The sequence below is a fragment of the Podarcis melisellensis genome, assembly GCF_964234715.1.
Source record: "Podarcis melisellensis genome assembly, chromosome: 18".
In the NCBI taxonomy this organism is placed as follows: Eukaryota; Metazoa; Chordata; class Lepidosauria; order Squamata; family Lacertidae; genus Podarcis; species Podarcis melisellensis.
The window spans coordinates 10,319,269-10,332,951 of NC_138536.1; the positions used below are offsets into that span (position 1 = coordinate 10,319,269).

The window sequence follows — 13,683 nt, forward strand, 5'->3', positions numbered from 1 at the left end:
CCTTGTTGGTCAAAGAAAGGGAAAGGATGTAAGGCCTACTTTTCATGCAGGAGGTCCTGGCCGGCAGCTCCCCGTAAGGCACACACACAAACACATTTATTTATTTATTAATAGTATTTATTAAAGTTTTAAAGGTTACAAAAATCAAAAATAAAAACACCATATTAAACAAAAGCAAGTCAACACATCACAATAAGTAAAAAAGAAAAGGAAAAAAAGAAGGAAGAAAAAAGAAAAAACACAAACAATTAAAAAACACCACAACTCTTCCCATAACTTATCTTTCATTTGCTTGTTTCATTGACCTCCTCACACCTCCCTTTTTTGTATTCTAGTTCGGTTAACTATTTCAGCAAATCCTTTCCATCTTTTCCAATTTTTGTCCTGTAATTTATCTTAATATAATGTAACTTTACTTTCCCTCCTTTCACCAATTAACAGTCTATTTTTCCCTAAACCTTTATAACATTTCTGCTAAAATCACATAAATTCATTCCAACATCATTCTAACATTCATTAATTTTACAATGTTTCTGTAAATAGTCTTTAAATTTCTTCCAATCTTCCTCCACCAACTCTTCTTCCTGGTCTCGGATTCTGCCAGTCATTTCCGCCAGTTCCATATAGTCCATCACCTTCATCTGCCATTCGTCCAAAGTGGGTAGATCTTGTGTCTTCCAATACTTTGCAATGAGAATTCTTGCTGCTGTTGTAGCATACATAAAGAAAGTTCTATCCTTCTTTGGCACCAATTGGCCGACCATGCCCAGGAGAAAGGCCTCTGGTTTCTTCAGGAAGGTATATTTAAATACCTTTTTCATTTCATTATAGACCATCTCCCAGAAAGCCTTAATCCTTGGGCATGTCCACCAAAGGTGAAAGTATGTACCTTCTCACACACAAACACCTTAAAAGCCTAACCGTTGCCTCCCTTTCCAGGATAACTGTGTGACTGTCCCCAACTCCGGACAAGAGGACGCGGACAGAGATGGAATAGGAGACGCCTGCGATGATGACGCCGACGGCGATGGGATAATAAACACCGAGGTTTGAACTCCTGTCTTGGGTGCACGTCAAGTAGACAAGCGCCGTTCTGTTTTTGCTTTCAGGACCAAGGAAAGCTGTCGTTTCCCTGTCGAGCACAACAGAGAGGGCAGTTTCCAATAAGCAACGCGATTGCATGTGTGTGTTAAAATCGGAAACCTTGTTGTTGGTGAAGGCTGCTGGGAATGGTAGTTGTGTGAAGGGCGAACTAGGTGGGGGGAGAGGTGTGCTTTAAATGTACGGTATTTTTTATGAAGCTTGGACTGCTGGGTTGCCTCCAGTGAAGTTCTGCTCAGGCTAAACCCTCTGAAATGAATGCTTGGAGGAAGGGTAGAGGAAGGAGAATTCTGCCTGTGCAAGAGACGTACGTTTCCGAGCACAATTCAAAGTGTTGGTGCTGACCTTGAAAGCCCTAAACAGCCTCAGTCCAGTGTACCTGAAGGAGCGTCTCCACCCCCATCGTTCTGCCCGGACGCTGAGGTCCAGCGCCAAGGGCCTTCTGGCAGTTCCCTCACTGCGAAAAGCCAAGTTACAGGGAACCAGGCAGAGGGCCTTCTTGGTGGTGGCGCCCGCCCTGTGGAACGCCCTCCCATCAGATGTCAAAGAGAAGAACAACTACCAGACTTTTAGAAGACATCTGAAGGCAGCCCTCTTTAGGGAAGCTTTTAATGTTTAACAGACCACTGTATTTCAATACTTTGTTGGAAGCCACCCAGGGTGGCTGTGGAAACCCAGGTAGATGGGCGGGGTATAAATAATAATACAGTGGTACCTCAGGTTACATACGCTTCAGGTTACAGACGCTTCAGGTTACAGACTCCGCTAACCCAGAAATAGTACCTCGGGTTAAGAACTTTGCTTCAGGATGAGAACAGAAATTGTGCTCCGGTGGCACGGCAGCAGCAGGAGGCCCCATTAGCTAAAGTGGTGCTTCAGGTAAAGAACAGTTTCAGGTTAAGAATGGACCTCCAGAACGAATTAAGTACTTAACCTGAGGTACCACTGTAAATTTATTATTATTATTATTAGAGACAGGCTCAGGGTTCCAGTCCAGCGGCAAACTCTCGCCCTCCCGTATCTCTTTGGCCCCCTCCCCTGACTCACCCCTCCTCTCCTCTCCCCACCCAGGACAACTGCGTTTTTGTGCGCAACTCAGACCAGCGCAACAGCGACCAGGACAGCTTTGGCGACGCCTGTGACAACTGCCGGAACGTGAAGAACAACGACCAGCGAGACAGTGACGGAGATGGCCGGGGGGACTTGTGTGACGATGACATGGACGGAGACAGTGAGTGCCTGTGGGGCCCCTGAGCGATTTCAAAGACAGAGGAGCTGAAGAGCAGGATAGATGATGATGAGCGGGTGGATTAACAGCAATAATAGTCACAAATTATTATGGGGATGAACATAAGAGCAGGCCTGCTAGATCGGGCCATCCTCTTCTCACAGTGGCCAAATACCCCACAGAGCCTAGAAATAGAGATAGACTGCCTCTGGAACTGGAGGTTCTCCAAGAATGTAAGAAGAGCCTGGGTGCCGGCTCAGGCCTGAGGCAAAGGGATGGTCAGGAGAAGGCAATCGTAGCTGCTCCATCCTGGCATCTCACAGACAACACCTGTCCTGTCATCATTCCACGACATGACCGAGAAAGCTCATCTCCGTTATAGTGGAAAGATGGGCTATTTAGTCAATTAAAACACACACCTTCTGAATTAATCAACAAAGAGACACACAACTAATTGGCCAGGAGGCTTTTTGAAAAACGTTTTATTTACCATATTTTTTGCTCTATAAGACTCACTTTTTCTCTCTAAAAAGGGGGAATGTGTGTGCGCATCTTATGGAGCGAATGCAGGCTGCGCAGCTCTCCCAGAAGCCAGAACAGCAAGAGGGATTGCTGCTTTCACTGCGCAGCAATCCCTCTTGCTGTTCTGGCTTCTGAGATTCAGAATATTTTTTTCCTTGTTTTTCTCCTCCAAAAACTAGGTGCGTCTTGTGGTCTGGTGCGTCTTATAGAGCGAAAAATACGGTATTTTTAGTGTAAGCTCTCAGAAGAACTGTGGATCGGGCATTCAATTTTTAGAGAGCGCCTCTCCTTCCTGATTTTGGCATAAGCACTGATGCCTCTTCCAAGAGGAGAATCCTGCCTCTCCCAGAGCTTTCCAGGCCAGGTGAGATGCTGCACTCTTGATGACCGCGGCTGTTTTTGCCTCCCGCTTCTGCAGAGATTAAAAATGTCCTGGACAACTGCGTGAGGATCCCCAATCCAGACCAGAGGGACAGCGACGGTGACGGGGTTGGAGACGTTTGCGACAGCTGCCCCTTGATTAGCAACCCAGACCAGGTAAGCGCTTCCTGGGGAAAGGAATGAGTTGGCGGCGTGTGGTGCAAACGGGTCTTTTCCCAAGGGTGGGAGAGCAAATTGAAGGATGCCTAGAGACTGGCCTTGAAGGTGAATGTCTATGGCTTAGATCTTTCAAGAGAAGCTTTGAAATAGGGAACCTGGTTCCCTAACCCCTGCAGTTAAGACATGGTTAGCAGATATTTTCAATGAATCCAGGGATCCTTTTTTTCTTTTCTTTTTTGAAGAGTCAGTAGTGGGGATGGTGAGGCCAAAGACCCTGGGCCCGAGCACACATGCATATTGTATAAAGGTGCAAAGCCCTTCTGGGAGAGGAAGCAGTGGAAGAGGATTGGAAGAAATTTAAGGACTATTTACAAAAATATTGCAAATTGTATGAGTGTTAAGAAGGATGCAAGATTGAAAATAACATGGCACCACTAAGCTAGTTGAAAAGAATATGAGGACAAGTGAAATTTGAGAAAAGATAAATTTTGGATAAATATTATGTCTAAATTAAGTATTTAAGTTTTGGATAAAAGTATCTAAAGTTAGGGACACAATATTGGAAATTTACAAAATAAGAATTGAAACAAGGTGATAAATTGCTGGTTAAAGTTTTATAAATCAGGAACGCAGGAATGAGAGATGTGAGGAAGTCCAAAAAGCGAAGAAAATATGGTCATTATCTAATTGATTTTGTTGTGATATGCTTTTTGTATAAGGTGTAAGTGCTTTTTCCTTTTTTTCCTTTTTTGTTGTTCTTTTCTTTTTTTTCTTTATTGTATTAATAAAATCTTTAATAAATATTTAAAAAAAACAACTGTTGAAACCCGAAAATAATAAAAAAAGTGCAAAGCCCTTCTTTCACACCCTGTGAAACATAAATGCGCAGAGTTTTAAAAAAACTGGGCAACAGCACACTGCCCACCTGTGACTCCCGAGCCTTCCCTGATCTCCTGCCCCTTCGTTGTGATCGGGGGAGGCTTGGGAGTCGCGGGCGGGCAGCTGTTGCCCAGGAGGGGCGCAAGGCGCACAGTTTATCTGCCAGGCAAGGTGCAAAGCCCTTCTTTCGCACCCTGTGAAACATAAATGTGCAGTGTTTTTAAAAAACTGGGCAACGGCCGCCTGCCTGCGACTCCTGAGCTTCCCCCAATCAGTCAAAACAAAGGGAGAAGGGGGCAGGAGATCTGTACCGCCGGACATCCCCAGTTCCCCTTTGGCAGTGGCAGCAGTCAGCAGCCCAGAGCCAGCTTGGTAGCGCAGTTGACTCTGGCTGGCTTCAGGAGCTGCTCGCTGCCATGGCACCTGCCATTTTGCCTTGCCGGAAGTCCCCATATGATGTGTTGTTGCTGAGGCTGCCGCTGCCACATTTCCCAGGGACAGATTTGCAAATCTGGGGACATTCCAGGGACAGAATTTGTCCAGGGACAGATTTGCAAATCCGGGGACTGTCCCCTGTAACCGGGGACATCTGGTAACCCTAAGTTAAGAGTTGCAGATTTCAAAGTCTTGTTTTGCTCCTGTAAACTTTTTTATTTTATTTTAAGCAAATAATGCAGCTGTTGCTTCCTGTTCTTTAGAAAGACACTGACCACGATCTCGTCGGGGACCTGTGTGATACCAACCAAGACCGGTAAGTTATAGAAATGGCTTGTCTGGTTTCACCTGTTGGGGGGTAAGAGCTAGGGAGCACCTGTAGGAGTTGTTTTGCTGAACTGCCACAGTCCTGAGACCTATCGTGACACCCAAGAGCAACTGAGAGAGAATCGTTATCTCCCCTCAGGGTAGCACACGCCACTGGATTTGTGCCATAATGGCCTCTTCTGACAGGCAGAACACCCAGAGCAGGGAGTCATACAAAGATGCGACAGACAGACGCCTTCAAGGGCACTTAGTTCTACTACATCTTAAGATCCAATTGTACTCAACCTGGCAGATTGGATGGACGGAGGACCAGAGATCGGGGGATGGTTGAAGGATAAGACTAGCACATGCAGAGATACAGCAGGCAGCCTCCTGTGGAGCGTGTGGTCCGGATTCACCTTGAAAGAAACCTGGGAGTCTGGGTCCAGAGTCAGGGCTGGAGCTCGGCCAAGGAATTTCAGAGCTGGGAATCGGTTTACTTTCTTTATTTTTTCAAAAAATTCTTTATTAATTTTCACAAAATTATAAACGAACAAAACACACAAACAAACATAAATCATAACCTTGTTAAAATCACACTTATTAACATTGTTAAGTGACTTCCTCGCTTCCCCTTGGTTGAATTTCCATGCAGAGCCTTATAACGGCTTTACAAATCCTAATTCTTATATACTGAACTTAGTCCATTCACATCCTTACATCTTTTCAATTGAAAATTGTACATGTTAAACATCACTTAACCTATATAAATTCCTAAGCCAATCTGTTGCCTGCAAGCTATTTCCAATGAGTTTAACTTTAAATTTAGCTAAATAATCATTGAATTTTGTCCATTCTTCCTGAGGGAATCGGTTTACTTTAAAGGGACCTGTTAAAAAAGAGACATAGAAAGAGACTTAGGTAAAGGGTAATGGGACCCCTGACCATTCGGTCCAGTCGTGGCCGACTCTGGGGTTGTGGCGCTCATCTCGCTTTATTGGCCGAGGGAGCCAGTGTACAGCTTCCGGGTCATGTGGCCAGCATGATTAAGCCGCTTCTGGCGAACCAGAGCAGCGCACAGAAATGCCGTTTACCTTCCCTCTGGAGTGGTACCTATTTATCTACTTGCACTTTGACGTGCTTTCAAACTGCTAGGTTGGCAGGAGCAGGGACCGAGCAATGGGAGCTCATCCCGTTGCGGGGTTTCGAACTGCCAACCTTCTGATCATCAAGTCCAAGGCTCTGTGGTTTAACCTACAGCGCCACCCGCGTCCCTAGAAAGAGACCTAGACACTGCCAATTCCTCTTCTATCTTCTCCTTTGCTGGGTCATTGCTTGTCATCGGGTCAAAGTGGTGACCCTGAGCATCTCATGTGGTCCAATGTTCCCTTGCTCTTGAAGCCTCAGTTCCCACACCCTAAACTTGCAATCTTCCCTTCCTCTCTCTCTCTGCACAACAGGGATGGGGACGGCCACCAGGACTCCCGGGACAACTGCCCCTCGGTGCCCAACAGCTCCCAGCTGGACTCTGACCAGGACGGGATCGGGGATGAATGCGACGAGGACGACGACAACGACGGCATCCCTGACCGCAAGCCCCCCGGACCAGACAACTGCCGCTTGGTCCCTAACCCTGGCCAGGAAGACACAGACAGTAAGGAAGGAGTACTGGCCTTGCAAAAAAGAGCAGAAACCTCACCAGGCCACCTCTCTGGTTTTGTCATTGACCTGGAGCGGTTAGTTAGGTGCTGTCCCCTCTGGCGCTGTGGGTTAAACCACAGAAGCTAGGACTTGCCAATCAGAAGGTTGGCGGTTCAATTCCCCGTGATGGGGTGAGCTCCCATTGACAATTCCTGCTCCTGCCAACCTAGCAGTTCGAAAGCACATCAAAGTGCAAGTAGATAAATAGGTACCACTCTGGCAGGAAGGTAAATGCGCTACTCTGGTTCGGCCAATAAAGCGAGATGAGCGCTGCAACCCCAGAGTCGGTCACGACTGGACCTAATGGTCAGGGGTCCCTTTACCTTTACCTTACCCCTCTCAGAGTACTGAAAGACTGCAAAGGTGTTTCCTCAGAGGAGACTGTGGTCTCTCTTAGCATGTATGTTTTTATTTACCTGAGAATAGGGCAGAGAGGCTCACGGCATTAACGCCCCAGCAGATCTTGCTTCCCCAATTGCAGCCCCAAATCCTGCACAGAGTGAGGCATGTCTCTCTCTCTCTCTCTCTCCACCCACCCAAGTCATCAGCAAAACTCCTACACACCCCTCTGGCCACCTGCTCTCCATCCTACGATGCTGTGGCATCCAGCCAGGTGATGTGGGAGAAGGACCACCTTACACGTCTCTATGGCAACAGGGCATCCTCTTTGGATCTGTAGAATTGCAGGTCTCAGCTGGCCTACCAAAGGCATGGCCTTGACAAAATCACTGGTTGGTCAGGCTTCCTCTTATACATTCTTCCCCGCTCCCCCACCCACCACAATACAGTCATACCTCAGGTTACAGACGCTTCAAGTTGCGTTTTTTTGGGTTACGGATGAGCCAAAACCTGGAAGTACCGGAACTCGTTACTTGCGGGTTTCGGCGGTCGCGCATGCGCAGAAGCACTGAATCACACGTTGCGCATGCGCAGAAACACTGAATTGAAACCCGCGCATGTGCAGATGTGCTGCTGCAGGTTGCGAACATGCATCCTGCATGGATCACGTTCGCAACCCAAGCGTCCGCTGTATACAGGATTGGAAGCGACCCAGGGTATCATCTATACTGACACCCCCGCCAAACTCATAACAATAACTTCAAATCCATGAGATCCATCAACTTGCTGCTGTTGTTTTTAATTAAAAAACGATTCGCCTTCCAACTTCAGTAGCTGCCTTGAATGTTTGTGGGCAGAAGAGAGACCTAGAAATGTAAATACCGTATTTTTTGCACCATAACACTCACTTTTTTCCTCCTAGAAAGTAAGGGGAAATGTCTGTGCGTGTTATGGAGCGAATGCCAACGGGTGGCGGGGGGAACTGCTGCAGTTGTGAGCAGAGGAACCATGGTTCCCCTTCCTTCCCTCCTCCGTGGCTCGCTTTGAAACAGCAAAGCGGGAGAAGAGCCGCTGAGTGGGGAGGAGAGAGGGACAGAGAGCCTGCTTCTTTAAAGGAGCAAAGCGGAAGGGGAGTGTAAGCGGCTCCTATCCGGTTGGCTCCTTTAAAGCAAGCAGGCTCTCTGTCCCTCTCTCCTCCCCACTCAGCTCGCTAAATAGCATTATTAGCAGCATCCTTCTCCACACACCCCATGCGTGCTCCTTGTCCCTTGAGTGCTTTTCCTTCCCTCCCCACTTAAAACGTGGTTACAAAGCACGGATCCACATGGATCCTCAGGATTTTGGCACTGGGTCACCCCAAATTCACCATCAGATCACATAGCATGTCCATGGCTACATCTTGCACCAAAAAAATCACACACCCGCTGTTGCCTGGGGTCGCAGTGGTGCAAAAACATGGTTACAAAGCATTTTTACAAAGGATTTTTGCATTGGGCTACTCCAAACTCATTGTCAGATCACATGTCTGTGGCCACAGCATGAACCACAAAAATCATACATCCACTGTTTCATTTAGAATATTTTTTTTCTTGTTTTCCTCCTCTAAAAACTACGTGCGTGTTATGGTCTGGTGCGAAAAATACGGTAAATATAAAATATGTAAGAAAGGAAAGTCCAATCCTAACTTTTCTTCTAGCGGCACCCACCCCACCACCTCCTTTTTCGGTCCTTCTATGACCCAACTGGAACCCCCTGGGGGTAGAGCTGCTCTTAGGAAACTGAGCCTCCTTCCCCCTCTTCCCGCTACAGGAGACGGCATTGGGGACGCCTGCCAGGGCGACTTCGATAAGGACCTGGTGGTCGACCGCATAGACGTCTGCCCAGAGAATGCCCAGGTGACGCTGACCGACTTCCGGGCGTTTCAGACGGTGGTGCTGGATCCCGAGGGAGATGCGCAGATCGATCCCAACTGGATCGTCCTCAACCAGGTCAGTCGGGGGCTTTTACGTACCCCACTTCCTGCCATGATCCGAGGCGGAATGAAAAGCTTTCCGCAGAATGCGCTTCTTTCCGTGTCCCTGTTCAGTTACGCCCAGGTGTGGAGGGGGCTGTCCAGAAGAGGGGTGTGAATGTGGCCCTCCAAATGTCTCTGTCTGGCCCTAGGAACTAGTAATAATAATAATAATAATAATAATAATAATAATAATAATAATAATAATAATAATTTATTGTTTATACCCTGCCCATCTGGCTGGGTTTCCCCAGCCACTCCGGACGGCTTCAAACACAATATTAATATACAGTAATGCCTCAAACATTAAAAGCTTCCCTAAATGGGGCTGCCTTCAGATGTCGTCTAAAAGTCTGGTAGTTGTTGTTCTCTTTGACATCTGGTGGGAGGGCGTTCTGCAGGGCGGGCGCCACCACCGAGAAGGCCCTCTGCCTGGTTCCCTGTAACCTTGCTTATCGCAGCGAGGGAACCACCAGAAGGCCCTCGGAGCTGGACCTCAGCGTCTGGGCTGGACGATGGGGGTGGAGACGCTCCTTCAGGTCTCCTGGGCCGAGGCCGTTCAGGGCTTTAAAGGTCAGCCCCAACACTTTGAATTGTGCCTGGAAATGTACTGGGCGCCAAATCTCCAGGGGTGGCACAGAGAGATGGATGTGAGGGAGTCGTTCCTCAGACATTTAGTTTCCAAGTTGTGTAGCTTCTAAAGTTTTGTGACTTACCACAGCCTTGGCTTTGAGATGAAAGCAAATAGGGACGCTGACCCACCCAGTGTTATGTTTTCTGAATGGCTGAAAAAGCTCCCCAGCTGTTCTACACCCGATGTAGCTTCCAGGTGGTCTTCAAAGGTGGCCCCACACCCAGCACTTTGCAGTAGTCTAGTTAGTGCCTCCAAACCACCTGTCCTTCTGGAACGATGCTCTCAGACTGAAAAAAGCACCCACTTCTTTCTTTCTTTCTTTCTTTCTTTCTTTCTTTCTTTCTTTCTTTCTTTCTTTCTTTCTTCCTTTCTTCCTTTCTTCCTTTCTTCCTTTCTTCCTTTCTTCCTTTCTTCCTTCCTTCCTTCCTTCCTTCCTTCCTTCCTTCCTTCCTTCCTTCCTTCCTTCCTTCCTTCTCTCTCTCTCTCATTTGCAGGGAATGGAGATTGTTCAGACCATGAACAGCGACCCAGGTTTGGCAGTCGGTAAGTGGTATTTTCCACACATAAATCCCACACCCTTTCCCCACCATTATTCATTTTCATTCGTAAAGTCTTCATAAAAACCAACCACCAATAAAGAATATCAGTGAATAGCTGTGTCATCCGAACATAAATGTCATAGGCTTGTTGATAAAAGTGATTGTCGTGGGCTGGTTGGATGTGGGTGAGTGGGTGGAGGCAATAGCTTGGGGGACCCCCAAGGGAAGAAGGCTCAGAGCCCGATGAGGGGTGGTGGGGTGGCAGTGGGTGGCCAGAGGGAGAAGACTGGGAAGAGGGAGTGTCAGAAGCTGAAGATGCAACAGGGTTTAGTGAGCGGGAGGAGTCTGCGGCAGAGAGCAGCTCAGAATCAGAGACAGGAGCGGAGGGCACAAGAGGCAGAGATGAGGCAGGCTGCTGAAGAAGCCAGGGGGTCTCCCCCTCCTGCTGTGACCAGCTCCCCCCCCCCCCCGGTCTCCCAGAATGTGCAGAGGGCAAAGCAGAGACAGCCAAGGAGCCTCAGGTTGCAAGGGAAGACTTAGGGAGTTGTGGGAAGGTGGGTACTTCAGTCCTCACAACTTCCGCACTGGGACAAGACCTACTGCTTCCCGGTGGAGTACAGGGTCAGATTTAAGGTGCTGCTTTTGACCTTTAAAGCCCTTCACGGCCTAGGACCCTCATACCTACAGGACCGTCTCTCCAGGTATGCCCCACGGAGGACCTTAAGGTCCATAAATAGCAACACCCTAATGGTCCTGGGCCCTAAGAAAGTCAGATTAGCCTCATCAGAGGCAGGGCCTTTTCAACACTGGCCCCAGCCTGGTGGAACGCTCTGCCTCATGAGACCAGGGCCCTGCAGGATCTGATTTCTTTCCGCAGGCCTGTGAGACAGAATTGTTCCGCCTGGCATTTGGCTTGGAATCAACTTGATCCCCTTCCCCTCTTCCTTTTCCCTTTCTCCTTCTGTGATGGAACTCCTATTTGGGGACTTCCTTGGCTTTTTTCTGGCCCACGTAGGACCAGTCTGGATAGTTGGCCTTGGTGAAGATTTGACGTTTTCATCCCCAAAAAAGTTTTCGAGTTTCTACTGAAATGAGGCTGCATTTTAATGTTGTATTTTAATCTTGTTTTTAAGTTGTATTTTAATCAATTGTTTTTATACCTGGTGTTAGCCACCCTGAGCCCAGTCTTGGCTGGGGAGGGCGGGATATAATAATAATTATTATTATTATTATTATTATTATTATTATTATTATTATCATCATCATGAAGAGTTGCTGTCCTCACTGGTCTAAGCTGTTTCCTTTGAATAAAGTGTTAACTTCACTGGCATCTTGTGAGTTGGCCCTAGCACTTGCCCAGATAGTGATGTGGGACAGATGGGCCATAGCTCAGGGGTAGTAGAATAATAATAATAATAATAATAATAATAATAATAATAATAATAATAAAATTTATTATTTATACCCCACCCATCTTGCTGGGTTTCCCTGGGCGGCTTCCAACAGAATATTAAAATACAATAGTCTATTAAACATTAAAAGCGTCCCTAAACAGGGCTGCCTTCAGACGTCTTCTGAAAGTCTGGTAGTTGTTTTTCTCTTTGACATCTGATGGGGGGGTGTTCCACAGGGCGGGCGCCACCACTGAGAAGGCCCTCTGCCTGGTTCCCTGTAACCTAACTTCTCGCAGGGAGGGAAGCGCCAGAAGGCCCTCGGTGCTGGACCTCAGTGTCCGGGCAGAACGATGGGGGTAGAGATGCACCTTCAGATATACTGGGCCGAGAACACCTGCTTTGCATGCAGAAGGTCCCAGGTTCAGTCCCTGGGGGCTTCTACAGGTAGAGCTTGGAGACAACCCTTCCTAAAGCCCTGGAGAGCTGCTGCCAGTCTGTGCAGACAGTCCTGAGCTAGATGGACAGTCCTGAGCTATTCTGTGGCGGTGACCCCTCTCTCCCTTGCTTGAGGGTACACCGCATTCAACGGGGTGGACTTTGAGGGCACCTTCCACGTGAACACGGCCACGGACGACGACTACGCCGGCTTCATCTTCGGGTACCAGGACAGTGCCAGCTTCTATGTGGTCATGTGGAAGCAGATGGAACAGACCTACTGGCAGGCCAACCCCTTCCGGGCTGTGGCGGAACCGGGGATCCAGCTCAAGGTAGGTAGCTGAGGAACCTGGGGGAGCCCAGACGCCACGGGCCAAGCCAGGAAAACAGGGGACGAAACCGGCCACACAAAATCTCCCATCTCGGTTTCTCCTCTCTGGCAACGAGAGCGGGGAAACAGGGATGTTTTCCCCGACAGCTGATCTGTATCTCAGTTAAAGGTAAAGGGGCCCCTGCCCGTTAGGTCCAGTCGTGGCCGACTCTGGGGTTGCGGCGCTCATCTCGCTTTATTGGCCGAGGGAGCCGGCGTCCAGCTTCCGGGTCATGTGGCCAGCATGACTAAGCCGCTTCTGGCGAACCAGAGCAGCGCACGGAAACGCCGTTTAGCTTCCCGCCAGAGTGGTACCTATTTATCTACTTGCACTTTTGATGTGCTTTCGAACTGGTAGGTTGGCAGGAGCAGGGACTGAGCAATGGGAGCTCACCCCGTCGCGGGAATTCGAACCGCCGACCTTCTGATCAGCAAGTCCTAGGCTCTGTGGTTTAACCCACAGCGCCACCCGCGTCCCATATCTCAACTGCCTTCTCCCAAATCTCGTCTGCATTTTGGCTGTTCAAGCAGTTAAGAGCCAGTTCTTCTGCAGACACAAGGCAAAGGCTCTGGCCGGCCTCCAGGAAAGAGGCTAAGGCAGCCTTTGGTCCACATGTTGTCCTCCGGATGTCCTAGACTACAACTCCCATCATCCCCTGCCAGGGCAGCCGTCTGACACCGGGGCTGATGGGACGATGGCCAAGTGCTCAGATCAGAATGGACTGCTCCTATCAAAAACATCAGGTCATCTGGAAGCTCCCCTAGGCTTTCACCACCTCAACCACGTCCTCCTGCTCTTGGTAGTCTTTTTCTCTTGGAAAAGGCTTGCCTCAAGATCTCCTCTTTCTGTGTGTGACATGAATGGCGTTGTTGAGATTCCTGAATTGGAGGGGGTTGGACTAAGGACCCTCAAATCCACGGGTGTCAAACACAAGGCCCGCGGGCCGAATCCGGCCCGCCAGACCTCGTCATGTGGCCCGTGTAGCCGCCGCCGGCTGCCAGCCTTCACTTTTTATTCTCGCTTTTTTTTTTTTTTTTTTACATAAGAAAGCCGCCTCTTCCGCGCATGCGCGGCAGCCTACAAGCCAGAGAACGTCTGCCCTCTAGCGGCGCCGGCCGTTCTACACAGGAAACCTCCACTTTACATGCATTCAGGAAACCCCCACTTGTTTTTATACTGAGCGCATGCCATCCTGTGATGTGGCAACCGGCCCTTTGAGGGTGACCAAACTGCTGATGCGGCCCCCGA

At 48.7% G+C, this 13,683-nt stretch overlaps 1 protein-coding gene across 2 annotated transcripts in view; it reads left to right on the forward strand.

Moving 5' to 3' along the window:
- Nucleotides 1-13,683, forward strand: part of COMP (cartilage oligomeric matrix protein) — a 43,256-nt gene that overhangs the window by 20,209 nt on the left and 9,364 nt on the right. For both annotated transcript variants that reach the window (XM_081895514.1, XM_081895513.1), the window contains exons 8-15: nucleotides 940-1,047; nucleotides 2,173-2,332; nucleotides 3,270-3,388; nucleotides 4,969-5,021; nucleotides 6,472-6,665; nucleotides 8,861-9,039; nucleotides 10,191-10,239; nucleotides 12,200-12,396. In XM_081895514.1, the coding sequence (XP_081751640.1) occupies nucleotides 940-1,047; nucleotides 2,173-2,332; nucleotides 3,270-3,388; nucleotides 4,969-5,021; nucleotides 6,472-6,665; nucleotides 8,861-9,039; nucleotides 10,191-10,239; nucleotides 12,200-12,396 (1,059 nt within the window). The remainder of the gene's footprint in view (nucleotides 1-939; nucleotides 1,048-2,172; nucleotides 2,333-3,269; nucleotides 3,389-4,968; nucleotides 5,022-6,471; nucleotides 6,666-8,860; nucleotides 9,040-10,190; nucleotides 10,240-12,199; nucleotides 12,397-13,683) is intronic.